General features: G+C 51.1%; 1 protein-coding gene across 1 annotated transcript; it reads left to right on the forward strand.

The window, feature by feature from the left end:
• Window positions 1-456: 456 nt before the first annotated feature.
• On the forward strand, window positions 457-26,084 carry KLHL18 (kelch like family member 18). Its single transcript, XM_050892093.1, has 10 exons — window positions 457-609; window positions 14,692-14,822; window positions 15,015-15,155; window positions 17,439-17,637; window positions 19,788-19,948; window positions 20,253-20,389; window positions 21,375-21,612; window positions 23,481-23,585; window positions 23,913-24,024; window positions 25,693-26,084. The coding sequence occupies exons 1-10, from the start codon at window positions 457-459 to the stop codon at window positions 26,077-26,079; spliced, it is 1,764 nt and encodes a 587-aa protein (XP_050748050.1). The 3' UTR covers window positions 26,080-26,084.
• The last annotated feature ends 876 nt before the right edge of the window (window positions 26,085-26,960 follow it).

Raw genomic sequence — 26,960 nt, forward strand, 5'->3', positions numbered from 1 at the left:
ACCTGTGGGGGGTGGAGATGGTGGGGAGAGAAGGTCAAGACCTATGGAGACATCGCCTGAGGTGGGGGGAACAAAGCGGGGGGGGGGCGAGGCCTTGAGCGGGGAGGCGAGACCTTGAGGAGGGGGACAAGGCCTGGAGGAGGGGGACAAAGCCTGTGGGGACAACACTGCCGGGGGAGGCGGGTAACGACAAGGCCCTGAGGAGGGGGCGATTCCCGGAGGCAGCCCCCCACCCCTCACCTACCTGCGCCGCCGCCTCAGCCGGGCCCGGGCAAGGGGAAGCCGCGGCGGCCCGCGGGGCTGTGTACGCCGTTACCATGGCACCCGTCTCTTCCGGCCGCTTCCGGAAGTGGAGGGAGGCGGAAGTGGGGGGGGGAGCCGCGCTACGGCGGCCGGGCGGGGACAAGGCGCGGGGGAGGCGAAGCGAGGCGGGGAGCGGCGGGAGCGGTCGGGAAGATGCTGGAGACGGCGGCGGCAGCGGCCGAGCCGGAGCTGGAGCTGGACCCTGAGGACTTGGTACACTTCTCGGTGGGCGATTTGCCCAGCCGCGGCTATGGCGTGATGGGCGAGATCCGGCGGCAGGGCAAGCTCTGCGACGTGACCCTCAAGGTACGGCCCGGCCCGGCCCGGGGGAGTTGGGGGACCCCCGACCCCTGAGGGGGAGCTGAGGGAGCGCTGAGGGACAAACCCCCCCCTCTCCCTTCCCCGGTCCCTTTGCCGGGGAGAAGGAGGCAGCTGGGGTCCCCTCGGGTGCCTTGGGGGGGGGGGGAGCTGAGGGCCCCTTTGGTGGGGGATACGGGGGGAGCTGAGGGTCGTCGTCCCCCCCCAGTCCCTTTGGTGGGGAGAAGGGGGAGCTGAGGGTCCCCCCTTCCCATGGCTTTTGGCAGAGGAGAAGGGTGGTGCTGATGCTGAGACACCCCCCCCCCCCCTCCCCAGCCCCCTTGGTGGGGTATCAGGGGGTGTTGGGCCTCCCCAGCCCTGGGTCGGGGGGGAGGGGGGCTCTGTGAGGGCCCCTTGGGGGTGATGGGGGTGCTGAGCCCTTCCAGCACAGGGTGGGTGCAGGGACGTGCCGGTGACACCCTGTCCCCGACGCTGCGCCTCACCCCAGGCACGGGGTGGGAATCGGAGCCTCCGTCTCCCTTGGGACCGTCGTGGTTTTTCCAGCAGCCAGGCAGAGCGATTCAATAAAACGTCTTGTTTTGGGAGGAAACGGGGCACTACAGGCCCCCCCGCCACGTTTCGGTGGTGGTCCCGGCACTGAGGAGCGGTTTGGGAGGTCACGCTATGGGTGGGCTGGGTGCAGGTTTATGGCCCAAGCTCTGCCCCAACCCATGGGAGAAGAGTCCTTGTCCCTAGGAAACCTTTATCTTTTTGAACATCCGCTTTCTCACATCGAAGAAATAACCTGTAACCTCGGTAAATCCTCAGGGTTGCGTTCCTGGCTCTGCGGGGCTGGGCTGTAAGGGCTCTGAGAGTGGCCCGTGGCCAGCGCCGGGCAGGAGATGCCGGAGTCCTTCAGACCGGGAGGTCACGGGCAGAGGAGTTTGTTGTGGGGTGGGTGCGACGTGCAACTCCTAGATTGGTTGAGTCATTCCAGAATTAACTCTGAAGTTTAATTAAACGTGAAGGTGTTTCCCAGCCGACTCATGCTGAAACTTTTCACCTACCTCCCGCGGCCGACGAAGGAGCCGGCGAGGGTTCTGTCTGTCGTGGAGACCGCAGGATGCACGGTTGGGGTGCACCCCTGGGCTATGCGGGGCTGCTTCATCCCCGTAGATCAGCTATAGCCTCCCGGAAAGAGGGCCTGCTTCGCAGGCTGAAATGCTCGTTGCGAAGCCGCGATCGGATCCTCCTTGGCAGACGTCGTGCTTTCTAAGACGTGGAATTTGCGATAGTCTGTGCCGTAACCTGGGGGAATTCTGTGACAAAACTGGTTTGTGATGGAGAGTGCCATTTTATTAGATATAAACTGTGTATTGGTGTGTCTGAGGTGGCTTGGTGTTGCAGAAGAAGATTCTCAGGTCCTGTGAGTCCCATATCTCTAGGATCAGGGCAGTGAGCCAGCTGTGGGTCCTCTTGCTGGGGTTGGGCTGCTCTGCGTGGGCCGGAGGGAGACAATAGCGATGAGGTATATGACCCCGGCCTTATCTCAAATAAACGCCTGACCATTGTTCTGCAAGACTCCTCTGAATCAGTTTCCATTCCTGTAGATTTACTGTAGCAAAGGGCTTTTTAAATCTTGTTTATCTCGCTTTGTATATCTTCTGTGGCAGAGTGGGAACACTTTTAAAGTCTTGAGGGCTGAAGGAGCTCTCCAGTCCAGCTGTCGGAATGAGCGCCCTGACGGTGCTGGGCACCTTTATGGATGAGGGCACCGTGTTGGCCCCGCTTTCTCTTTTCCTTTTATTATATTTTGTTCCAGGGCCTGTTGCTATCTGGGGAGGGTGCAGAGCCTTTCATCCCTGCAAAGGTTTAAAATATATTAAGAAAGATGTCTCTGTCATTCTTAAAATGAGTCTTAACTTTCTCCACTGCTTGCTTAATTCTTTATTATACTGAAGAGAGATCCCAGCAACGACTGATAGGTTTGGCAGAAGGCTGACTGTGTGTTTCCATGTTGGTTCAAACAGTCCGGCTTTCCCTCGTACACACGCAGCCTCAGAATCCAAAGTACGTCATACGTTTGATTCTTCTTGTTGTATTGAGTCATCAGGCCAAAATATCCCACCTCTTTGCCGCTTCTGCCTCTTGACATCAGATTTCTCAGTGCCAGCGTGTCCCGTGGCGATTGAATTAATGCAGTCTGCTGAATCCGAGCCAAGCCTTTCCTCCCCGTTGTTCAGTACAGGGTGTCTTCTCTAGCTGCTGAACGTTTAAGAAGTAATTTTTCTTAGCTCGACTTTGGAGGTGGCTTTGAATCGGTTAGCCACCTTGAACACAGCTGACGCAAAACGTGCTCTTCCGTGACCTTGCTCGGGAACGCTTTCCGCACGTGTTGGTGAAGCCGTAAGTCCAGTGCGATGCAGAAGGAGCCTGCCAAGGGAGTTGTCGAGCAGGGAACGGCGTTTGAGTACTTCTTACCCAAAATGAAGCTAGGAAAAGCACTGAGAAGCATTTAAAGCCTATCACACCTGAAGGAAACCGTCGCGGGTCCTGATGCGTGTCGCACCACTGAAGTGAGCCTGTTGCCCTTTTTTTCAGTCCTAGTACTTTTAGGCTGTCACATCTATAAAGAAAAAAAGCTGCCAGACGCCGCTTTGGGCCAGAAGTTGGATTCCTCCTGATGTGACCAGCGTTCAGGCTCGCGGCTGAAACGGGAGCAAGCAGCGTTGTTGCAGCACAGTTCAGGTGTTTCGCGGCCTCTTTACCGACAGCAGCGTTGGGGTCAATGGCTGTAAATGATTCTCCCAGCCCGCAGAAATGTTTGCTGTACAAACAGGCCTAAAACTGTTAGGAAGCGTCGGTACTCTCGTTTGTTTGTTTTAATTATTCCCCTCGTAAAGCCAGGCGAGCATTCATTCAGTAAATAGGAGGGGCAGAATTTGTTCTCCTTTCTCAGAAACCGTCTTGCTGCAGTTCACGCCGCTCTGCGGGAGACGGTGCTGCCTCAGCAGCGTACGGCAGCTGGGTTCAGATGCGATTAAAAGGAAGAAGTGCTGATTTGACTGGCTCCCTTGGAGCCCCGATTATTCAAACTCAGCTGAGGGAAATCTGTCGCTGCTTCTCGTAATTGCCCATGTGAAAATTAAGTTTCACGGGGCAGTAAGTGAGCTGCGCGTCTTTCCAACGGCTTAGGATGTGTTCATCGAGAGGCAAAGCTCCTTTCCTGCGCGGATGGTCGAGCCTACAGATTTGAAAAGTCCTTTTCTATTCCTGTCTCTTAAATAGCTGCAGGTCAGAGCTCCTCTGGAAGATGTTCCGTCACAGGCATCTGTCCTTTCAGTCTCCCTTTGGCGACTCTCTGAAGTGTTTATTTAAAGAATAATTTTAGGATGGTTTGGTAGAAACAGATGAGGGAGGAGGGAAGCAAGGAGGCACACCTTGTTCTGTGGTTAGTTCATTTTCCTTTGGTGAAAGTAGGATTTTTGCTTACTAAAGCCAAACTTCTGCTACTGCTTTCTTCTCTCAGGATCGCTAGATTGTGTCTCAGCATGGCCTTGTCTGGTTAAAAAAAACCCCAAAACCAAACCTGTTTGCCTGTTTAACCTGACCAGGGTAATATTGTGGAAAAATCTTCCAGGTGAGACTTGTGCTTCTCTACTCATCCAGAATTGGTGGCGTTGGCAAAGCTGATGGGGGTTGCGTCTGTGACGGGGAAACGCCAAGCCTGGAGCAATCGTCAAGCGTGCAGAAAGGAAGCTGCTTTACTGGTTTGGGGGTTTTTTTTTGTGTTTGGTGGGTTTTGAGGCTTTTAGCTACAAATATGGATGCGTCAAGCAGTTCGAAGACTGGTAGACTTAATTCAGATTTAGTTTTCAGTTTTGGACTATAAGCTTTGAGGCGTGACAGTAGACTCTGAAATCAGGGGGTCCAGCAAAACCAGCAGAGAAGCAGCCGTTCTCCATGCACCTCTCCGTACCCTGCATCTGGGGCCAAACTGGGGTTTCCAGTGATGGACTGAAGATTGAATTGTCTGGATTTCTCAGGCTTGAAATGGGCTGTGAGTGGCAAAGTCTATATACGTGCTAGGGATAGATTCAAATTTAATGTGCTTAGCGTCGCTGGCCGTGGAGCAGAACCTGCCGTAAGGAGATCTCCTCTGGGTGCCACCTACTATGGGTCAGATGTTATCGCAGTTACTGACAGCGGGGGGTTTTCGGATGAAATCAGTGAAGTTTGACTTCTGCATCCGCCTGTTTTCCCCCAGAAGCTGGATATAAAGCATTTTCTTTCAGGCATATAAAGCATTTTCTCTCAGTCTTCATGGTAGGAGATTTTTGGGTTGTTTTGTGGCTGCCTTGTTTGCAGTGCTGTCAATGCTCCTGGCCAGGCACTACGCCGGTTCTCCCTGGAGCTCTTTCTTCCCAAGAGCATTTCACCCGTAGCATCACCTTCTGTCTAAACGTGAGCTGGGAGTCTTCAGTTATTTCTACGAGCAGCACTGCCGTTGATTTGACCTTATTGGTAGAAATCAATTAGCTTCTTAGTAAGCTTGCTGGATGAGAAAAGCTCCGCATTAAAGGTTTGGGCCCTCATTACTTTGGTTTCCTGTACACAATAGCACAGCAGAACCTTTCCCACTTATTTGACGGTGGATTCGCAGGTTTTTTTTTCTACGTGTGTGTGTGTTCTCAAAGCATTTTAGAGCTGACAAATAAATGCTGCAAAAGTGCTAAGAATTTCAGTTCACTGAGGAGTGCAGGTGTTTGGGGGTGTTCGTCCCTGATCTGGAGATCCCGATCTGCTTTTCAGTTGCAGAAAAGAAGCTACTCGGTGTTTGTGTTCTTCCTGAGCATTGTTTTTTGAAGGCAAATATCCTCTCGAGATGAAAGCTGCTTGGGCAGCTTTGTTTTCTGGAGTTTGCGTCTCTGCTTTAGGCCAAGGTACAAGTGCTCTCTGGGGACACATCAGCAGCTTGCTGGAAGCCTGCGGACTGCACCACTCCGTAAAACAGGGAAGCAATACTCGTCCTATTTCTTCATTGATAAATTCGGGGTCTTTATAGCTCCTGCTTGCTGCGACGGGAGCCAGAGGAGAACTGCGTGCCAGGCTGGCACCTCCAGCGATCTTGGCTAAACCTCTGTCAAAAGAGATAAGGTTTGTGCCTTTCTGAATCCTCAGAGCGACGTTAATGTGAGCTCCTCTTATTGTTGCTGCTCCTCGTTTGGTTTTGAATCACTCGAATGCCGTATTTCCATGACTAACTCCAAGACTTCTAATTAGAAAAGTCTCTTAAAAAGTAATGCAAGCCTGGCAAGTTAAAATACTTCCAAGCTGCGAAGAGGTTATATTATTTGTTTCGCGTACAATCCGAATCGGACTGATGGGTGACAGTCCTGTTGGCTTTTCTCCCCTTCTAATCGCAGTTTTTCCAAAGCAGGCTGTTAACACGAAAACCCCCCCAAACTCGAGCAGATGCACCCGAGAGAGCTGCTGCTGCCAAGCAGACGCAGAGGTGGAGGAGCCTCCCTTTGTCCCGCCGTGGCAGATAAGTGGAATTCCAGACAGCTTAGGCGGCGTGTGTAGTTTCAGCAGGATCCTTGAAAACCCTGTGCCTGGCTGCTCTGCAGATGTTTGGGCATGTTTGTGAGATCCTTAAGGAGAATGAGCTTGGTGGGAGAGGGAGTATCTTTTTATCTGAGGAGCTGATAGATTTAAAAAACAGATAAGCTGTTATGCACGTGAGACCTTTAGGTTAAGGATCTTATTTAAATCTTGTCATACAGCAGGAACGAGCTACTTTGGATTACGATTGGACTTGGTTTTTCACCCGAGGCCTCAGCTAGCGTCAGTGCTGTTCCCCTTATATAAAAGACGAATATTTTTAGTGCTTTATGAACACATTAAACCTGAAGCGTTAGCAGAAACCACACATTTCTGCACTAAGCTTTTTACTGGGTTTCTTTGAGCATGGCAAAAAGGCTTTACTGTCTGATTTCCAAACCCACATGGCCTGGTTTTTGTTTGCTTTCCTTAAAGCAAAAGTTGTCCTATGGTTTCAGGTGGGCTTCAGCGACCTGGGTGTATCTAACCTGGTGTCTGGCAGGGGCACCGGCAGGTACTTCTTGCCCAGTTAGGAGCAGGACGCTGTGGGATGAGTTAAGAGCAGAGGCTGGGCGTTCTCCATGTTGCCATAGGGGTTGTTGGAGTATAGGAGAGATTTGGGGTTACTGTTGTGAAGAGGTTGGGGGAACGTGGCAGGGAACCAGGGTGCCTGTGGCTGGAGGGGCCCTCGGCTGTTGAGTTACCCTCAACTTTGTTTTCGCGGGTCCTTCAGGAGCGTGAAGGAGGGCAGGGCTGGAGGTGATCCCCTCGGGATGCTTCCTTTCCCCGGTCCCCGTGGGAAATGGAGGGACTGGGGTCCAGCAAAGCAGTTCGGCTCCTCTGAGCTGGAAGTGAATTATCTGGGAACGCGTGTTTGTTGTACGTGCAAAAGGGATGTCTTTTCTGGTTCAAAGCAATTAGTTACCATTATATCAGCAGGACTCTGATTAGTCTAGACCAGAAGGATGTCTGACTTAATGGCGTCAATCTCTTGGTTTTGCACATGCCAAGTTTGATCAAAACTCTTTCACGTCTCGTCCTGCTGCTCTTTGGGTGGGAAGGGGTGGGTGGGGAGGAAGGGTATTTATTTCAATGCCTGAATTTTGATACAAGATCTCTTAAACTTTACTGTTCCATTATCTTCTGCCTAGCAGAACTTTGCTACAACGGTTTGGACACTAGCTTAATTCCTACTGTGGCCTCTCTGTGACTTGAATGCCAATGTCATGTCAGGAAAGATGTTTGGGTTTTTTTTTTTTGAGAAGATCTTTGCAGCAGAGCACTTGAGAGACGTCTCAGCTATGCAGGGTAATGATGTCATGAAAACAATAGATGCCTTTATTACACCTACACCATTTTTCTATGGAGAAAGCTTCATTGTACCCTGGAACTTGTTCACATTTTGTGGACGTGGGAGTGTAAGGGAGAGCATGCCTTTTATTACCCGCTTAGAGAACATGTTGAAAGGGAATTCTGTGATATTTGTGGTCAGAAAGGATGCTTTGCAAGCAGTGGTTCTGTTCTTGTTTCTGGTAAACAGTATCTTTTGCCTTAAAAGAAAGGCACCTAAAATTATGTATTCTAAAATAACACATCCTTGCATAAAGGTGGAAATCTTCTGAAAGGTCGGGTATTTTGCCCAGGCTGTGAAAGGGATGACAGTCCTGCCTGAAGGACTTATCCTCAAGCCTCTTCCCAGTGAGCTCGCTGATGTGGAGTTCCTGGGGTATTTCTCTTTTTGGTGCTTGTATAAATAGCTAATTTTGGCTTAGTGATGTGGATATGATTACGTTTGTGGTGATTTCATTTGTGCCTGGAGACAGTCCTGAACTCCAGGCTGAAAAAGCAAAAGATAAATGCACTGATTTGTGTTTTAACTCAACAGGAGCGCCTGATTTCTCTAACATCGCAGGTATTGCCACGGAACAGTCTGTTCTTGCGAACGAGGGCTTCCACCTTCAGCTGAAAGCTGAACTCCCCAACCGAGACTGGTTTAGACACACATCCCGCAATGACACAGAGCGAAGGAGGCCAAATACTAGGTGACATCCCAGCTTACAGGGATTTCTCGGCAGTTTGCCCATGACTCTAGGTAGGCAATAAAATCCTGCTGCCAGCAGGGAGCTGCTGCTGTCGGAGACGCCAGCTCTCTGGGTTGGTGGCATCCTGCCCTTTGGACACCTCAGTCTTGGGCTGTATGCAGCAGTATATAAATATAAAATAAAAAGGAAGATCATTCGTTTGAGACAACTTTTGAATAGGGATGGAAAGGGCAGCCAGTTCCAAGGGCTGCGTGTCCAAGTATGAGCTGCTCTGTAAAATCAAAACAGGAACTGCGCAGACCGTCCCTGCCGGCTGCACTTAGTGAGGACAAAAATGGGTTTTTCTCAACCAAACAAAGCTTTTCCTATTTTTTTTTTTTTTTTTAATGTTCTGCTGGTACTTCTGGAATTAGCGGGCAGGGCTGTGATGGATTTTGAGCAAAGGGAAACCTGTCAATGGTAGGGTGGAATGGTATCAAGAAGAGCATGAGCTCTTTTTCACTTTCTTGTTAGACTTACGTGACTGTAGCGTGACTCCATCAGGCGTAGGAAAGCATATTTATTTGGTCATAAGGAAGGGAGATCATTTGGCCCTGGAGATAGGGAGCACTTTTTGAAACAGAAGACGCAAGGGTGAATTGAGGGGACATGTGCTGTGTGCTCATCCTCCGAAGTATTTTTCATCTTCTTACAGGAAAAACAGGTATCGTCCTTCACCTGCAGCAAGAAATTTAGTTATTCCTTCGGGACTTGCCGTTAAGTGCTGATGGTATGAACATAATGATAGCTTCTAGACCAGAGATCCCAATTTATAAATCTCCCTGAGGGCCCTCTATCATTACAGGAGCAAGTTTAAAAAAAAAAAAAAAACCAAACCACAAAGAATCACCGGGTTTTTTTTTTCTTGTCCGGTACCAGGAAATAGTTTCCGTTCAGCTGGTGGTGATCACAGTGTGGATCAGCTCTTCGCTGATGCAGCTCCGTGGATCTCGCTGCTGACAGGGGCCAGTCCCAGTCTTCCCCCCGCTACGACAGCAGAGAATTATTCCCTGTTTTTGTACAGCTTATTTCTGTTTTATTTCCCTGAACGGCGAGGTCAGGTGAGCGCTAGCGCCAGTGCAAGGGAAGCAGTTGTGAACTGCGTGGCTTCATCTGCGCTGTCCAGCTGCATCCCATGCGTAGATGGGGACTGAGCCGGGGCAGGAGGTTGAGCCCTGCGTGGGGAGCTGAGGTTTCTCCCTGCAGGTAAACCAAAACGATCTCTGGTTAGTTCAAACCCTGCCTTGCCTGTGCAGGGTCGTCCCCAGTGCGGTTAATCTGTTAAATGGGTGAAACCCTTTCCTTAACGAAGGGTGAGTACCGCACCAGGGGAACAATCCTGTCCCTTTGAGCTGCTGAGCGGCTCGGAGCCGGAAGGGTGGTGCTGCCCAGACACAAGGTATTTCATCCCTGTGATGATACAGCTCTCATTAACCCGTCGGGAATCTTGCTGAATGACTATAAATGATTGCTTTTGCAATAACCAGGCGTATTATTTATAATAAGGCCGTTTGGTGGCAGCCCATCGTGGGGTGAGATCACGGCGGCGCATCCCTGAAACTGGAGCTCGGCGGCAAGCTTCAGCTCCGCGCGGACTCTTGGACAGTGCTAACATCTGTTGTATTTGGACTTGGAGCCTAAAGCATCTCTTGTGTTTTGATCCCTTTCTGCTTTTCCTAGGGAGAAATGCAGGCAGTGGAGATGCAGTTTTATATATGCATCCATCAGAGAGGCAAGGTCAGGAGAAAAAAAAAAAACCCAGGCTTGTGCTGCGAGCAGGATGCAGAGGTCTGGAGCTGCAGCGTTGAATTCCTAGGAAGAAAAAGGGCAGGCGGTCGCAGACAGTATTTGTCTGGTTCAGCGGTGACGCTACCGGTGGCTGTCTACGTGCCACGGTCCTTCGTCGCTGCCCAGAGTGACAGCACGATGGCACGTGGAGAAATGCAGCGCTGGCAAAGGACGTGGGCAGCGCTGATTGACCTTGTGCTTGGCGGAGCGGGAGAGGGCAGCATGAGCAGTGCTGGTGAGCTCTTCGAGGGCTGGGAAATCCCGGGGCACAGCAGACTCAATAAATCCCAGCGACTGAGATCGTAGAAGGCGTAGAAGGCTATCCGACACGCAGATCTGTTTTAAAACAAAATCTATTTTAAAAATAAATTTCAAGCTGGCATTGCTTTTGTACTTTACAGTTGTTTTCCGAAACAGGGGGCTCTTTCTCGTTGTTGGGTAACACTGTAGGCTTGTTTGTTTTGAGTAAATATAACCTTGCTGTTGAAGTCGGTATTAGCTTTAGTTATAAGGTTAACTTTGGTTATAACTAGAGGATCTCTGTATGCATTTTGAAGCAGGTGTATCTTTTGAATAGGTGCCTATTCAATTTTAATACTACTTTTTGTTTTTAAAAAGGTGAAATGACATTAGAATAGCTGTGATTTTTGGCAAATTGTGTTTGGGTGGAAATGAAATTCAACTAAAATGTTTTTCTTGCACATTCAACCACGTTCTGCACTGCCTGGATGGGAACATTCACCCAAACACATCTTGTAGTTAAGAGATGTGTTAAACCAAAGTAAGCATTGCAGTTGGACTGACTTCCTTCCAGGCACCACCATGTCTTTCAAAATTTTAGAGATATGAGGCCTTGTTCTTTCACGTTGTTTCAAGCCAGAGAAATATTGAAAGCGAAAATGGAGCTTTCCTGTGTTTTGGGATGTTTGAGACACCCGGGAAGGGGATTCCCTGCAGAAGCTGGGTGCTCCAGGCCAGCTCCCGGTCGGTGACTCCCAGCACTGCAGTCCTCTGCCCTTTAGCTGAAAACATTTTCAGCAAAAAAAAAAGAAAACCAAACTATTTTAAAGAATAATTGTATCTTGCATGAAAGAAAAGAGCCTGGAGTTTTTAATCAGCCCTTTGCCCTTGACTGAGGAGCAGACCTCTCTTGTGGTGCAGGCTTCATCTGCGGGCATGTAGCTCTTGCTTTAGCAGCAGCGTCCGTCCCCCAGCTCCAAAATGATGCTAGTAACGCTTAGACCTTGCTCCACACGTGGCAGCGAGGAGCTGGGGAAGTAACAAGGACAGGCCAGGTCCTGCCACCGAGCTGCCAGAGTCCTCCTGCAGCTTCTGCCAGCTCTGTGCGAGATGTCCCAGGCTGGCGGGCGTTGTGTGCAATGGGCGCGAGATACAACGTTAAGGTATGTAAATAATGAGACCCATTTCGTTACCTTCGCTGGTGTTTATTCCTCCCGTCAGCGGGCTGGGCCAGGAGCAGCTGCTGCGGGCACGGCTGGTGGAGCGGCTTCATCCACAGGGTAGGAACGGGGCCGGGAAGCGCCGGAGCTTGCCGAGCAGGTCCGGCGTTTCTGAGCCTCAGGGCTGGAACGTGGACAGGCTGAGCAGCGAGTTAGTCATCGCGGTCAACCAGGTTGCGGCTGGTCGTATGTAAACCTTTCCCCAGCGAGAAGTCCCAAACAAAGAGCTTCAGCACCCAAGTCTCCTTATTTACCTATTATCCTTAATCTTAATTAAGATTATACCTTATCTTAATCCTGTACCTCTCGTGCTTCTCTCAGGAGCAGCACCTTGGTCACTCGCTTACACGGAGAGACGAACAGAAGCAAAGTTGTTGGTGTGCACACGTGCTCAACTTGGCAGTTAGCCACGCGAGTAAGGAAATGAAAACCCCGCAGCCGTGGACACAGTGAGGTTTTGTCAGCTTTCAGGGGTGCACAGGTTCTTGAATCGCTTCCTTCCTCTTATGGGCTTTTCTCATTCAAGTCAGTGTATTTATAAGTATTTTTAAAGCTCTCGTGTCAGAGAGGCCAGGCCAGAGTTTGCGCTCACTTACAAGAGGCTGTGTAAAGTCAGGGTGGCGAACCCTGCTCTGCAAACGTTCGTTACTTAAACAGGGCTGGGGCTTGTGGCCTTGCGCTCAGTCCTCTCTTTGACCGTGGGCTCCTCTGCGAGTCCTGGCAGTCTCGACTCCTTTTGCCAGAGATTCCCCATCCCGCTGCGTGCACACAAGGAAGCTGCCGATGATTTTGCACGTTGAGGGAGCACGGGCTGTGCCCGTACTGTGGTCCAGCACTTGCTGCTGTAGGACTGGTAGAGCTGTTGTCTTAACTTCCATGCTTGTCCTTACCGGCTCGCTGCTATAAAATATCCATCCTCTTGCTTTCATTACCTTATTCTTTTCTGCTTCTTCCCTCTCTCTCCTGGAACATCATCTTAGCCCTCATCTGCCAAGCAAGCCCTCTGATTCCTGCCTCTATCCCCACCATGGTCTGGCTCCTGCTTGGCTGTCTGAGGAGCTTGTCTCCTTCTGCTCGATGCCGGCACAGGAGGGCAGGAGGTGGAGGTAAAGCGTGAGATAAATTAATGAGTGAGTTAGCAGAGAAGGGAACAGAGCAGCAGAGTATTTGCTGGTATTTGTGGCACAGCTCTCAAGTCTCGGAGCCTCTGGGATGTTTTGCACGTGGTTTTTGGTTAGTAGAAGGGATTGATACCAACCTTTACCCATCTTGAGCTAACAAGTCACCGTACAAGTGTATCTGTGAGGTTTTTTTCTGTGAGCTGTAATAGTCCATACCATTTCACTTACTGCTTTTCCTCTGGGCATTGGGAACTCTGCAAAATCCAGGACAGCGGGGTCTGTGCAGGGTAATTCAGGCACAGTAGACAGCACGGGCAGGGGTTCAGGCACACCTAAGCTGACCAGGACAGAGGCAAGGCTCTCCAAAAGTGGTCCTCCCATTGCCAGGCTGGAGCAAGTCTTGGAAACCGTTTGACTGGATGTTTGCAGCACCATTTTAAATTGGGAAGCTCGGGCAGAGCAGACTTGCCGCTGCACCTGAGGCACGCAGCACCATGAGCTGACCACACGCTAAACGTTTGCGAGCCCGGGTCGCCGTGCAGGCAGGCACGCACAGCGAGCAGCTGGGTGGTCAAGCTGGTTTTTAAAAAAAAGTCTTGTAACAGCATTTGTGGCAGTTGAGTATGCTTTTGTTTAAAAAGTAAAAAAAAAAATCCCGCTTGCTTATGCATCTTGTGTAGTGCCCAGTTCCCTCTCTCTTTTTTTTTTTTTTTTTTTTTTTTTTTTAATTTCATGTGTCAGGAATTTTGCTTTCTAAACTCCCAGCAAGTTGTATTTACTGGGTGTGAGAGCTCTGGGCCTGGAGGGAGAGGCAAGGCTCCGTTGGGAACAGTGAAAACCCCGAATGCAAACAACATTTTTGTTAATAAGCTGCCTAGACATGAAAGGGTGATGAAGGTTTTTGTAGAGAAGCACAGAGGAGAAGAGAAGGGCTTCTTGGATGACCTGGAGAGTGGAGGACCTGCTGTGCCAGCTCGTTTGTCCCAGCAAAATGAAGCTCAAATGGAAAAAATCTTGCGTAAGTGGGGAAAAAGGGCAGTTCTGCACAAGCTCAGATGGGCATAGCCTGGTGTGAGTCAGGTTAGCCTGGAAATTAGGGAAAAAAAGCTCTGAACCAACAGAGAGAAGTAACCGGAGCAAAGAGCTGTGTAATTCAGAAGAGGATAAAATATCGTATAGCATCTGCAGGAGTGAGAAGTGGAATCAGAGATGCAAGAAGCCCTTCCAAGCCTCGCTCCGTATGGATCAGGAAGGCTCTTCAGAGGATATAAATGTGAGCAGGTATAGCAGAGCTGGTGAAAGTGAACCTGCAGAGACTTAAAGAAGATGAGCCCGTGTGAGCCTCTGGGTTTTAGTGAAGGTGGCTGGCTCTGAGCGTAAGCTGAAGGTACGTGATGGCTGGCCGAGAAGAAAAGTGCATGGGATTTAACCTGTAAGCCGGTCATCGGTTCAGAGGAAGAGCTAAGGAAGAGGAAACGGCCGGCCACATCGCCCGGCTTTTAGTTCTACAGAATAATTGCTGTCCGGGACTCGGGTTGAGCCTTCGCGGCTATGCTCGGGGTGTCCCGGGATCAGACGGGTGACGTGGGATCAGTGATTGCCAGCTGTTAGGGGCAGCGTGTTATCTGAAGCAGAGCCATGGGTGAGCATTTTCTGCCCCGAGCGGCTGGGGAAAGCAGATCTGGGTTTGAAACCTGTGTGTGCAGTTGAGTACCGAGTTGATTTGTGTCAACACGTGGTTCTGTGGACCTGGCCGTTCTCTGTTAGCAATCTGGAGACGACCCGCTCTTGGGCTGTAATACTGCTTTATCTTTGCCCGGTTGACCACTCATGGCAGCTTATGAGGCTGGAAAACTCTTAAATTCAAACTTTTGAATCCGGATGGGCTGCTGCCCTGTTTGCAAGTGGAAATTGTCCAACTTTCAGCCCTCGGTTACGGCTGGGCTGGCGGAGCTGTGCTACAGTGAATCATCTGGACTCTGCGGTTGGCGGTGGATGGCGCTGATCTTCCCTCTTTCCCCTTTTCTCTCTTTTCAGGTAGGGGACCATAAATTCAGCGCTCACCGGATCGTGCTGGCGGCTTCTATCCCGTACTTCCACGCCATGTTCACCAACGACATGATGGAGTGCAAGCAGGATGAGATTGTCATGCAGGGGATGGATCCCAGGTAACGTCCCAAGGCACGCAAAGTGAGGATATCCAGAGGGACCGCGAGTGCTCTGCGGGCCGTGGCGTTGTGGGTGCAAGGCTTGAAAGCCTACCCTCTGTGTGAATGGCACTAGAAAAAGCTTTTCTGTTAGTAGGGTCCCATGCTAGCTTGAATTCAGTGGGTTTTCTGCCCCTTTCTCCCCCTTTTTAGTGCACTTGAGGCTCTGATCAACTTTGCCTACAACGGTCACCTGGCCATAGATCAGCAGAATGTCCAGTCCCTGCTGATGGGAGCAAGTTTCCTTCAGCTGCAGAACATCAAAGATGCTTGCTGCACTTTCCTCAGAGAGAGGTAAGGGGTTGTCTTTCAGCTATGCTTACTGCTCCCCAACAGCAGCAAGGTTTTAGTCATCTGTGCCTGGCTTAGGAGGAAGTAGGATGTCTCCTGCCAGCATGAGAAGGAGGTCTGTATCTCCCAAGACTCGCTGGTCTCATTGCCTATCAAATAACTTATCTGGCTTATGAGATGCTACAGCTGGGGCACAATATAAGGCCTTGGCCAGCCATGGGAATTAATACCTAGAGCAAAACTGAGTGAACATTTCCCTTTTTTTCAGAGTTAGCTAGCCGGTTACCCATCACAGTGAGTGGTGTGTAACTGCCTCTACCGCTAACGAACCCATCCTTGCAGTAATTACCCTTTCTACTGTTGCGTGTGTAAGAGGGAGGAACACAGGGACTCAGCCAAGGAGCTGGACAGGAAGCTGTGGCAGAGCCTCAAATTGGTCCCAGGTTTTTCAATTCCCTCGCTGGTGTTTGGCTGTAAGATTGTTCCAGCAGCATGATCTGGAAACGGAAAAGCTGGGCTGTTCTTTGGAAACGTACCACACGCATTTTCAGATCGTGCCAGGGAGTCTTACGTGTTTAATTCCCCTTCCCTTCCCCAGCTTGATTTCTCTACAGCTGTTCAGTGTATTCCGTGGCGTGATATTAAACATACCTACCAAATAAATGGAACATCTCAGCCAGTTATTTTTCTTTACTTCTGAATAGAGGTATCCTGAAACCATGGGTTGGGGAGAAAAAAATGTTTTGCCTCCGTGTTTAAGATGTCTCAATTTTCAGTCCCCTGTGCATCCTGACTTTCTGCAGTTTGTTTAAAATTAAGTTATGTGAGATTACAGAGTATTCATTTTTCTTGCAGAAACATTTTATTTGAGGTACTGGATATGACACCAAGCTGGGAAGAGATGGGTTGCATTGATTGAGTCCCTACGAGCTTTAGGTAGTTGTATCTGTATGTAGATTAAGCAAAGTGATTTGGTTTCTCAAATTTAGCTGCCACAGTTCTCCCAAATCTACCAGGAGCAACTAGATGTCCTACGTTAAGTCCTGGATTTGAGTGCGCAGCTGTCGCTTTGGTTAGTAACAAGAAAATTAGTGGACTCTGACCGTGCTGAAGAGCTGGAATGTGCACACTGAGCTCTCATTCTTAAATGGAATTAAGATTTGGGCTATTTTTAGGCCCTGTGCCCGACAGGTCCATAAGTGCTGTAACCAAGCCGTGTGTGAGCCCTGAGAGTCGTCCTCACGTGAAAGTCCCCCCTCCCTCAGCGCTACGTATTTGCTCTTAGCACAGCATAGGGCAGTAACTGAGGGCGCTTTCCCCAAAGCGGACGCAAGCGATGTCACGTCCTCGCGTGCATCTGGACACCGCTGTCAACACCTGGGCCTGGTTTTTGCAGACCATTAGACACTGACACCATCAGAGCCCAAGGCATTTTCCCCATATAGGTAGCATTTAGTTTACTATCTCATGATTAATGCCACAAAACAACACAATTATCAGCTCTTGTTGAACGGTGACATGCCGGTACTGGGCAGGGCTTCTTGTTTGGACAGGAGTGTCCAGGACACATACCTGTTTCTGTAGGGTACATGGTTGTGGCAAATATCATCTTCTCTAGGTTCTTCATGCCACGGAGCAGCTTTATGCAGTGGCTGTTTGGCTGTGCTGGAGAGAGGCTCAGATCTGCAGCGGTACTTCTCCAACTCCAACTGCAAAAAGCATCTTTAGTGTGATAAAGCCTCCTTAATCGCAGGAAATGGCTTTATGAAGCTGTCACAGATGCTGTTCTGTAGTAAGCAAAAGATGTAAGATGAAGAACAGAGACTGATGGTTGGTATTTGCGCCATGTGCTTGAATCCAGCTTTGTCCACTGCCGGAGTTAAAAAAAGAGAAGGTGCTAGATGCATAGCCCACGCACCCCGAGATGCGAGAGGGAGGGATTGCTGTACAGCGCCTCTCGCTCCTCCTCGACTGACAGCCCTGCAGCCTTCACGCAGAGCCAGCTGAGTCTGTCCAGTGGCTCCTCAGCAGCTCTGAGGGGAGAGTTTTAAGTTGTGGTTTCCATCCTCTGGCTCTGCTCTGGATTCACCTTCAGATCTCTGTGTAGATATGTTCATCAGTGAGCTGGAACCTGCCAACGCTGAAGAGAACACAGCTGTGGCTTTCACCGCATCACGTCTCCTCTGAGGCTTGTGTTGCTTCACTGAACCTGTTTGTAATTCTTTCTTATACTTCTATTAAACTGACATTACTTTTGCTCTCCTCTTCCCCCCCGGCCTTTCCCAGGCTTCACCCTAAGAACTGTCTGGGCGTGCGGCAGTTTGCAGAGACGATGATGTGCGCCGTGCTCTACGACGCTGCCAACAGCTTCATTCATCAGCACTTCGTGGAGGTATCCATGTCTGAAGAGTTCCTGGCACTGCCTTTTGAAGACGTCCTGGAGCTCGTTTCTAGGGATGAGCTCAACGTGAAGTCTGAAGAGCAGGTGTGTACCTGGTGTAGGTCTCAGCAGAGGAAGTTTTCCTTGGAGGGTTTTTGGTTGCTTGGGAGTGGAATGGGATATGGCCCTATTCCTGGTCTGAATGAAGCTGAGATGTCCTGGCCCAGTGGGGACACTAACAGGAGACAGAGCTGTGATGACTCCCTGAGCCCCACTTCTTGTCTGTGCTGCCCTTGCTCTGAGAAATGCTTGGTAGAGTTTCTCAGACCATGGATTTTGCAAAACATTGTTTTAAGGTGTTTTGAGTCGTCGGTGACAGAGGTGGAACCTGTGGGGTCCTGAGGACCTTCAGCTGTGCCCCTTACTGTCAGTAAGCTGCTGGTCCTGGGGAAGAGAGGCTGAGGGCATGGGCAATAGCAGGGAGCCCTTCCTCACAGAGCTCACGTTCGAGTCCAGAGGAGTGCTTTTGAGGTGTCAAGAATTTGCTGTGAATGCTGCAGCATTTTATAACGAATGTTCCACTGAATTTGCCATCGAAAGCCTCCTCTAGACTGGCTTGTTCCTAGAAAAAAACAGAAAACAGTGCTGAGCAACCGTAGGATGTTTCAACAGCCTTGAGAATCTATCGGTGCTGGGCTGACAGTCTGCAGGAGAAACAGAACCTGTCCTCGAGCCAGGAAATCTGTCCTGCTCTCTCTGAGGAGATTACTAAGGAGGTGACAAACGACAAGCAGACCTCCAGCTATCTCCATGTAGGGTAAGAGAGTGCTTTGTTAATCGGGCTGTCTGAAATGCCCCTGAAATGGGGAGGGAGGGGAACCTGCTTCACATTCCAGCCACGCTGCTATGTCATACCACGAATTTGTCTCTTGCTGTTTTTTCCAAGTGGATCCTTTGTGGGGCAGGTAGGAGTCCGAAGAGTCTGTCCCTGGTGACACTTCCTCGTGCCCTGGCATCTGCCAGCCCTCTCTTCAGAAACGGCAGTATTTTAGTGCAGTGCAGCCTATCTGCTGGTCATAAAGCACCTTGTAGAGTGGAAGTAAGTCTTTCTTTAAGCTCACCATGGTGCTGTTGAAGAAGTACTTTTGCACTGAAAGCCTCGGGAGAGGCGATATGAGAGACTCTGGATCTCCACTGTAAAAGAAGGACTTCATAACTTTGTTCTGGTCAATGGTACTGCTGGACTTTTCTCCACTGCCACAGGTTGCAACAAAAGACCACCCAAAGTGGGTGGGTGTGGAATCTGGTTTAGAGGGCAGCTATCCTGCGAGGTGGTGGCCGTCACCACAGTGACCAGTTCTCCTGCAGCTTCTGGGAGACTGCTGTGGGTTTGTGATCTCCTTGAGCTGAACCTGTGAACGGCGATGAGGCTGCAGCGTGTGATGTTGGCCTTGGGAGCGTGACCCCTGGTCAGTGCGACTGCTGGGGACACTGTGCCCGGTGGGAGCTCAGCCTTGGGTGACAGTGACAGGACTTGGGTGTAGGCATCTGGATGTAAGCGCAAGAGTGTGGAAGGACAGCCCAGCTCAGGCTTTAACTGTGAGAGTCATGTGAACCAAGGAGTACGTGTCTCCAATTAAACTAGTCACCAGGCTCCTTTTTGTAATCTGGAGTCATCCAAAACAGGGCAGGGGAACGGTGCTTTGAAGAGGTCTGCCTCTCCAGTGTCTGCGAAGGGAGCCTAGAGGGACCAGCTCAGCTCTAGACATCTACTGCGTAGTTATCCAAAGTTAACAGATGGATCCCTCCCATCAAAACTGTCTTCTGGTTTTTCACAGAGCAGCACCATTCTCTTTTCTTCTTCCCCAGTTTGCTGATTTTCAACACTACAAAACCAAGGTTTTGCATTCTGTCCCACCTCCTCTAACAAAACTCTCTTCCCAGCTCCCTCATCTCTCGGCAAACGTTCGCACTAAACATACCATCCCACGGGACAGCAGAGCAGTATTATTGCAGACTAAGTCGGAGGCAGAGAAAGCAATGCCGAACTCAAGCCACCCAGGCATCACGCGACAGGAGAGCCCTCTGGTGCAATGTAGTCCATCGCCATTTTGTCCTGAAACCGTGTCGTCTGAGATGAGGGGAAGATCATTGTCAATACATGGTTTCTTTTCTATCGGACAACTGGCAGCAGTAGGAACCTGCCAAAAAAAAAATCCCCAAACTCCCAACTTCCCATGCCTCTCTTCCGCCAGGTATTTGAAGCTGCGTTAGCTTGGATACGGTATGACCGAGACCAGAGAGAGTCGTTCCTACCCGAGCTCCTGTCCAAAATCCGCCTACCCCTTTGTCGACCTCAGTTTCTCACTGACCGCGTGCAACAAGATGACCTGGTCCGCTGCTGCCACAAATGCAGGTGAGGCTTGGACGTGGGCTTAGAAAACCACCCAGGGGATGGTGGCCCTCAGTGGGGTGGAGGTAGCAGGAGTGTGGTTTAGCAGTCTTGGAGACTGTAATTCTCTCTTTCTGTGGACAGAGCACCTCACATAGCAAAAAAAACCAAAGCACCTTCCCCGATTTTAACCTGGCAGCAGGGCCACCTTGCCTTCTGGAAGGTCATGGGAGGGGGGAAAGTCAGTGCCTTAAATCTGCGTCTGACTTAAGTCAGTCAGATTTCATCATATCAGCCAAGGTCTTTAATTATTTGGCTTTGATTTCAGGGATCTAGTTGATGAGGCAAAAGACTATCACCTCATGCCAGAGCGCCGGCCACACCTCCCAGCGTTCAAGACCCGTCCTCGGTGCTGTACATCGATCGCAGGCCTGATTTATGCTGTTGGAGGACTTAACTCAGCAGGTACCTTGCATATCCACTCCCCGCAGCGGAGAGAGCAGCGTAGTTTGCTGGGTAGGACAATGGGATCGTGAACTTCCCTCATGTGAAGCGCTGAGCAGCTTCACCTCCTCTGTGCAGCGCTTTGACCCTTCCACTGAAATGCTCAAGGTGGCCGTGCCCATAGTTTAACATCTTCCAGCTAGAAACTCTGTCTAGGTCAGGCTTATTTAGCACAGTATTCTTGCATACCTTAAAGGATCAGCATTTTGAGGATGGTGTCCTTGCCTATAGCAACAAGCAGAACTTCTAGGTGATGTTGCTGGAGTTGTGGGATCACACGTGCAGACACGACGTGCTTGCGTGAGCCTAGCCATAGCGTAAAAAGGGGACCGAAAGCGTTCATGAAACCGTCCGCTGGAGCCTCAACCAACCTGGTTAACCTGGGATGTTAGGGTCTGAAGAGCGGGTGCGTGCTGGGTGCTGCCCGGTGGGATTCACAGCGCCGGCCGCACACCACGCGGCTGATTTATCCTATAGAGAAGCTGCGTTCCGGGAAGCAGCGACACCAGCAGATGTGACATTGCAGGTCTCTGCTGCCCCTTTGAGGTTAGAAGAGGTCCCACTTCCACAGCCTAGGACTTGTCGAGTCTTACGGTACAGAGCATGGGCAAGCTTTGAAACACTCGACAATCCTTTTGCCTTGCGGAGTGCAGTTCGTATGAATTTTTCAGAGCAGGCTCTCGTTGCAGGCGGGTAGAAATGTGGCTGGGAAATGCCTCTGACTTGGCTTTGATGTGGGAGCAGGGAGGCTGGCATAGGATTCCTGAGAGCCCAGAGTAGGACGTGTGAGATCCTGGCTGTTTTTGCAGAAAAGAGCAGGCAAAGTCCCCGTGTTGGCCCCATCTTTGGGGTCGGAGCAGCGACCGCTCATCCCTCACGTGCCTCTGCTACAGGCAAGCTTGCTAGAACGGTGTCTTATCAGGTCTCCCTCTTTTAATTTGAGTAGCAAATTTTTATGCAGGTGACTCGCTGAATGTGGTGGAAGTCTTTGATCCCATTGCCAACCGCTGGGAGAAGTGCCAGCCGATGACGACGGCCCGGAGCCGAGTCGGGGTAGCGGTGGTGAACGGACTGCTCTACGCCATCGGCGGCTACGACGGTCAGCTGAGGCTGAGCACCGTGGAAGTTTACAACCCGGAGGTGGACTCCTGGTCCAAAGTGGAAAGTATGAACAGCAAGCGAAGGTACGTGCGGCTCGCTCAGCGGGAAGGGGATGTTTGGAGCAAGAGGGGGGGGAAAAAATGAGGTTGTAGGAAGGCTGGAGGTGTTGGGTGGTTGGCGGATGCTGAAGAAGAATTTCATGCGTGGGGAAGGAGCAAAAGAAAAAGGAGGAGTTGGAGCAGTATGGAAGCAGGTGGGATTTGCCTGGCCACGTTTGGGGCAGGTGAGTTGTGCTGATTCGGGCGCTGCTTGCTGCTGAGAGGGGAAAACTGTCAGCAGCTCAACAAAGTTATACCTGTGCCTCAGAGCCTTGATTTACAAGGAAAGCCGTTAAGACCTCGGTACGTAAAAAGCGGCTGAGCAGCGTGGGCTCTAAGCTACAGAGATCGCTGTTTTGGTGGCATCAAGGAGTGAAATTAAATTACAAGAGAGTGATAAAGTTCTGCTGGTGAGGTCTGTCAGGGTTTGAACTGGAGTCCCAAAGGAGGTGGTCAGAGCCGCATTTCTTCATGTTGTGATGCTAGATGGTAGGTAAAGCACCGACGAGCAGCGTGTAGGGAACTCCTGTGCTGCTAGGAGTCAAATAAACCCATTTTACCATCTCTGTCCAGTGCTGGCATCTTCTTTCCCTCCAGAAAGCGTAAGAGAATCACAGCTGGGAAGGAGAGGAGGATTTTTATCACCCAGGGAGAGGAGGTTACAGCTAAGCAGAAGGTGTTTGTGCTTGATGAACAGAGCTGCATGGTTCCCGACCAGCCTAGGGACCGCTTTGTGGTTGGGTTTGGGAGCTTACCCTGCGTTATTTTGAAAACCCACCTATTAAGTTGTGTGGTCATCCTGTCCTCCCCACCGCAACGCAGTAGCTGCTTCCATGTTTAAACATCTTCTTGGCACCCGGGGCTTCTGCTGTGGTTTTCTTTGCCCTCGTGCCCGGTCACTAAGAGTTGTTAAATTGTTCGCTTTTCTGCAAGCTTTGCAGCGCTTCTTTACCATCATGGTTTGTCTGGCTTGGTTGTTTTTTTTTTTTTGTGGTCCAAGACATTGATTGCTTGGGAAGAGCACACTGCAAGCGGCTGAGTACGTGAAATTCTGGGCAGAAGGCTCCGATTTGTAGTGGAAAAGCTCATTTTTTCTGTAGCAATGAGGTTCCTGGGAGCTTTTTCCGCACAGCGAGAGGCAGTTGCTCTTCCACGATTGGGTTGTTCTGCCTTGAAGCCAAGCAGAACAGGCGTTGGATGCTCTCGTGTGGAGGAAAATGTCAGTTGTTGTAGAAACTGCTCGGCTCCAGCTGTAGTGCTGGGGTTTTATCGCTGAGGATGGTGTTGCCGAGCTTTTATGAGAAGCTTTGATGACTACATTTTCAAGGTGGGATTCCAGGCTCTTGTCTGAAAGCGTCCCATTTGACAGCCGTTGTGACACGAATACGTGATTCACAAGGTGTAATGACAGGGTCAGGCACCTTGGTTTAACGAGCTTTACGTTTGACAGCAATTAGTGCATCTCCTGAGGCTGTGCCGCGGTGCCCCTCGCCAGTGTTATCTCCGACCAGCAGCAGTGGGGAGGTCCTTCATGGGAAGCCGGAATTGCTGGGATTTTGACCCATGATCTGGGTCAAAATTTCTCCGTGTGTTTTGATTTAGTTCCTTTGATCAGGAAAACGGGGTGTGCTCATGCCGCAAGCGTCTTTCCTGACCTCTGAGACCCAGCGCTCGGACGGGATTGAGCGGTTGAGCAGCCTGGAGGTGTGAAGCAAGGGGAAGAGGAGGAGGTTCGGTGGGGTGAAGGAGGTGATGGCAGGCAGCGGGCAAGGCGGGCTGTGCAGATTTCACGGTGTTACGGACGGTGTGGCAGCACCTACGGCCGTCTCACGCGGTCCTGCTGTTCGTTGCAGTGCCATGGGAACAGTGGTGCTGGATGGTCAGATCTACGTATGTGGCGGGTACGATGGGAACTCATCCCTCAACTCCGTGGAGTCCTATTCTCCAGAAACGAACAAGTAAGAGCTCTTCATACCCTACAGCTTATCCATCTGTTTGTTGCTAGGGTAGTGCCGTGCCATGGCACCGCTGAGCATCCGGGCTGTAAAAGGAACACGGTGAACGATGCGGAAAAGCCTTTATATCTTAACAGCGGAGCAGCATCCCTCCTCGCAGGAGTTTACCTGGATGCAAGCGAACAAAACCATGCTTTAAATAAAATAAGCGGTGAAAGGAGAGTTACTGGAACCCGGTCCTAGAGAATCCGATCGAGTTAAAATAATCCGTGGGCTGTGTGTGTGCCGTGCCCGCAGGACCCTTACTAACCTCTCTCCTCTCCCGGCAAGGTGGACAGTGGTGACCCCCATGAGCTCCAACCGCAGCGCCGCTGGAGTCACCGTCTTCGAGGGCCGGATCTACGTATCGGGAGGGCACGACGGCCTACAGATCTTCAACAGCGTAAGTCTGCGGGGTGCGGGTTCCCGCAAGCCTTGTGCGGAAATTCATCTACTGCAGGTAGCCGGAAGGCCAGGCTGGGGCTGGGAAGGCTCCGTGCCCTTTCCCTGTGCACCCAAAGTGCCGTCAGCGTTTGCACCACCAAATTCTGTCATTTCCAGGGCCCTTCTGCTTGCTCAGGAAGAAATGAGCTAGCCGGGTACCCACTGGGAACTGGACTGGAAGTGCTGCTCTTGTTCCCCAGCACCAAAAGGATTGAGCTAGTGCATTTTGTTGTCTCCCCGCTTCCTTCACTTTTTAAATCATTTTGTTCTGGTATCCCTCTACCTTTGAGCTCTGAAGTATCCCAGATGTCAGGCTTTTAACTCTGCTTTCTGTGCCTGTTCGATGGCTTCCGTTTCCGAAACAGATTACCTTTGAAACAAGCTTCATCGCAGGGGGAGCTGGCGGTACGAGGCCAGCTTTGCCCTCTTCCACCTGCTCTGCGTTTCAGTTTTCTGCCTGTTCTCTAAAGAAAAACCTGACGCGGAACAGAAAAGACGCGTTCGTGCGCTCAGGAGCGAGAACGCGGGGAGCCGTATCCGAGTTGGGTCTGTTACTAATGCACTGCTCTCAGAAATTTGTAATAAAGGGTTTGTTGGGAGCAGCAATAACTTTTTCTGCCTTGCTCAGCAGATCAGGGGCAGGCTGTTGTCTGCAGCCTGAAGTACCCCAGAGCCAAGAACTACAAATCCGCTTGGCTGAGCACATTCCTGAGCGGGACAAGTTTGGAGCAGTGCAGGAGCCCTTGCAGAGAGGGATCCATCTAATGGTCTCACTAGAAACGCGAGGGATACAAAATGGGGGTTGGTTGGGGTTGGGGTTTGTTTTTTTCCCCCCCTGAGGTGCCAGATCGCCCTGCTACAAACGTACAGAGAGGAGATGCCGGCCTTTTCCGAAAGCGGCAGAGGTTGCTGCGCAGAGGAAGGGAAGAAACCCTACCCTTTGCCACGGAGTGCGGGATGTAGGCTTGAACTGTGAGAAACTGGAAAGTTTGAACTGTTACAGCTTAAATCTGCTGCCTGGGGAGAGTGGGGAGTCTCACTTAAGGTTAGGGGACACTTAGGGGATCATTAAGGACAGCTTGGACATGCACCTCTTGGGCCTGACGGAGCTTTGGCTGGTTCTGCCTTGGGGCAGCGGCACGATCTTGTGTGCGTGAGGAAAATTAATGCATTGAAATGGAGACGCAATCCTGCGGCCACTGAACTTTTAATTGAAGGGTGCTCAATCCTTTTGGTGCTGAGGCTCAGATACCTGTTTAAAACACCGCACAGAAGGCGATGAAAGGGGAGAGAGGTAGAGGGAGCAGCTTTAAAGCTGCATTTGCTGCGGTCTCTGCAGCATATCAACTGGGGAGAACGGTCTCTCCCCCCATTCACCGGCTCCAGCTCGCCAGTGAGTTACTGGGCTGAGGTCAGAGGGAGCGGGGTGAAACGCGATGGCTGGTGGGATCCAGGGTGTTAGAAAAGATTAATAACGATACGAAATCCGCACGTATGAAACCAAGAAACAAAACCCACCTTCCCTGACCGGCTTGCGGTTGCGTGTCGAAACAGTCTGTGCGATCCGTGCGGCGCGGTGGGTGCCGAGCGAGGGTCCCCTCACACCCCGGGCTCCTTGTGACCGCAGGTTGAGTACTACAACCATCACACGGCCACCTGGCACCCCGTCGCCAGCATGCTCAACAAACGCTGCCGCCACGGAGCAGCCTCGCTGGGCAGCAAGATGTTCGTCTGCGGAGGTTACGACGGCTCGGGCTTCCTCAGCATCGCCGAAGTTTACAGCTCCATGGCGGATCAGTGGTACCTGATCGTCCCTATGAACACCCGGAGGAGCCGCGTCTCTCTCGTTGCAAACTGTGGCCGTCTCTACGCGGTGGGGGGTTACGACGGACAGTCCAACCTCAGCTCGGTAGAAATGTACGACCCGGAGACAAACCGCTGGACGTTCATGGCCCCGATGGTGTGCCACGAGGGAGGGGTTGGCGTGGGCTGCATACCCCTCCTGACCATCTGAGAAGAAAGCAGGATGGGGGGGGGGGGGGGTTTTTTGGGGGTGGGGGGGGAGCAGCCATCTTTTCAATGACAATCTGGGGAGCGGTTCAACGAGTGTTTTCGTGACGCGATATCCGCAAAGGTGCGTTTCCAGGTGCTCGAGTGTCATTCACAAACAAAAAACTTGACAGAACAATCCCCACCCTTGGCTTTTGGCGCTGAGGCCTCCTGAAAAAGATCAAACGTGTCGGAATACGGCGCGGCTACGCGCTGGTGCGAGCAAGGACCTGCCCGCCTTCCTCCGCCACCCGTTAGCCTTTGCTCGGAGCTGGGGCTAAGCAAATCCTTCCTCTCGCCGTTGGTTTTCCAAATAGCCCTGCGGTCTGCTTTCGGCTGCGCCTTTGGGAAGTGCCGTTGTAGGCTGGGGGAGCGGGGCGGGCTTAATTGCGACATAAAAACGGCCACTTTAAGGACTTTGAAAATACGTCTGCGCCTTCTATCCAGCAGCAAAGTGACCCCGATACCCCGAGGGGTTCGGTCAGTGGCCATGTTCGGGTGTCGCGGTGGCTTGCTTGGCTCTCACTTGGCTTATTGAAACAGGGAAAAAAAAAAACCAAACCCACCGGCGTCAGTTCCCGGACCGCATCCAGGCTCTGCGTTTTAAGGTGCTGCTTACACAAGACATCGCTGGCTTCTTGAAGCAGAGCTGCGCTTTCTTCAGCTCGATGGGGAAAACTTCTCCACAAGAGCCGCACGATGGAGAAACTAGGAAGAGGGAAACTGGTCGGTTAAACCATCGAATCGTTTTAGCAAGCTTTGGAGGAGAAGGATGAAAGTTAAATGACACTAAGCAACGGTCTTGGGATTTCAAAATGGGAAACAGGCCGAGGTGGTAATTGTAAA

Source organism: Gymnogyps californianus, chromosome 2, assembly GCF_018139145.2.
Source record: "Gymnogyps californianus isolate 813 chromosome 2, ASM1813914v2, whole genome shotgun sequence".
NCBI lineage: Eukaryota > Metazoa > Chordata > Aves > Accipitriformes > Cathartidae > Gymnogyps > Gymnogyps californianus.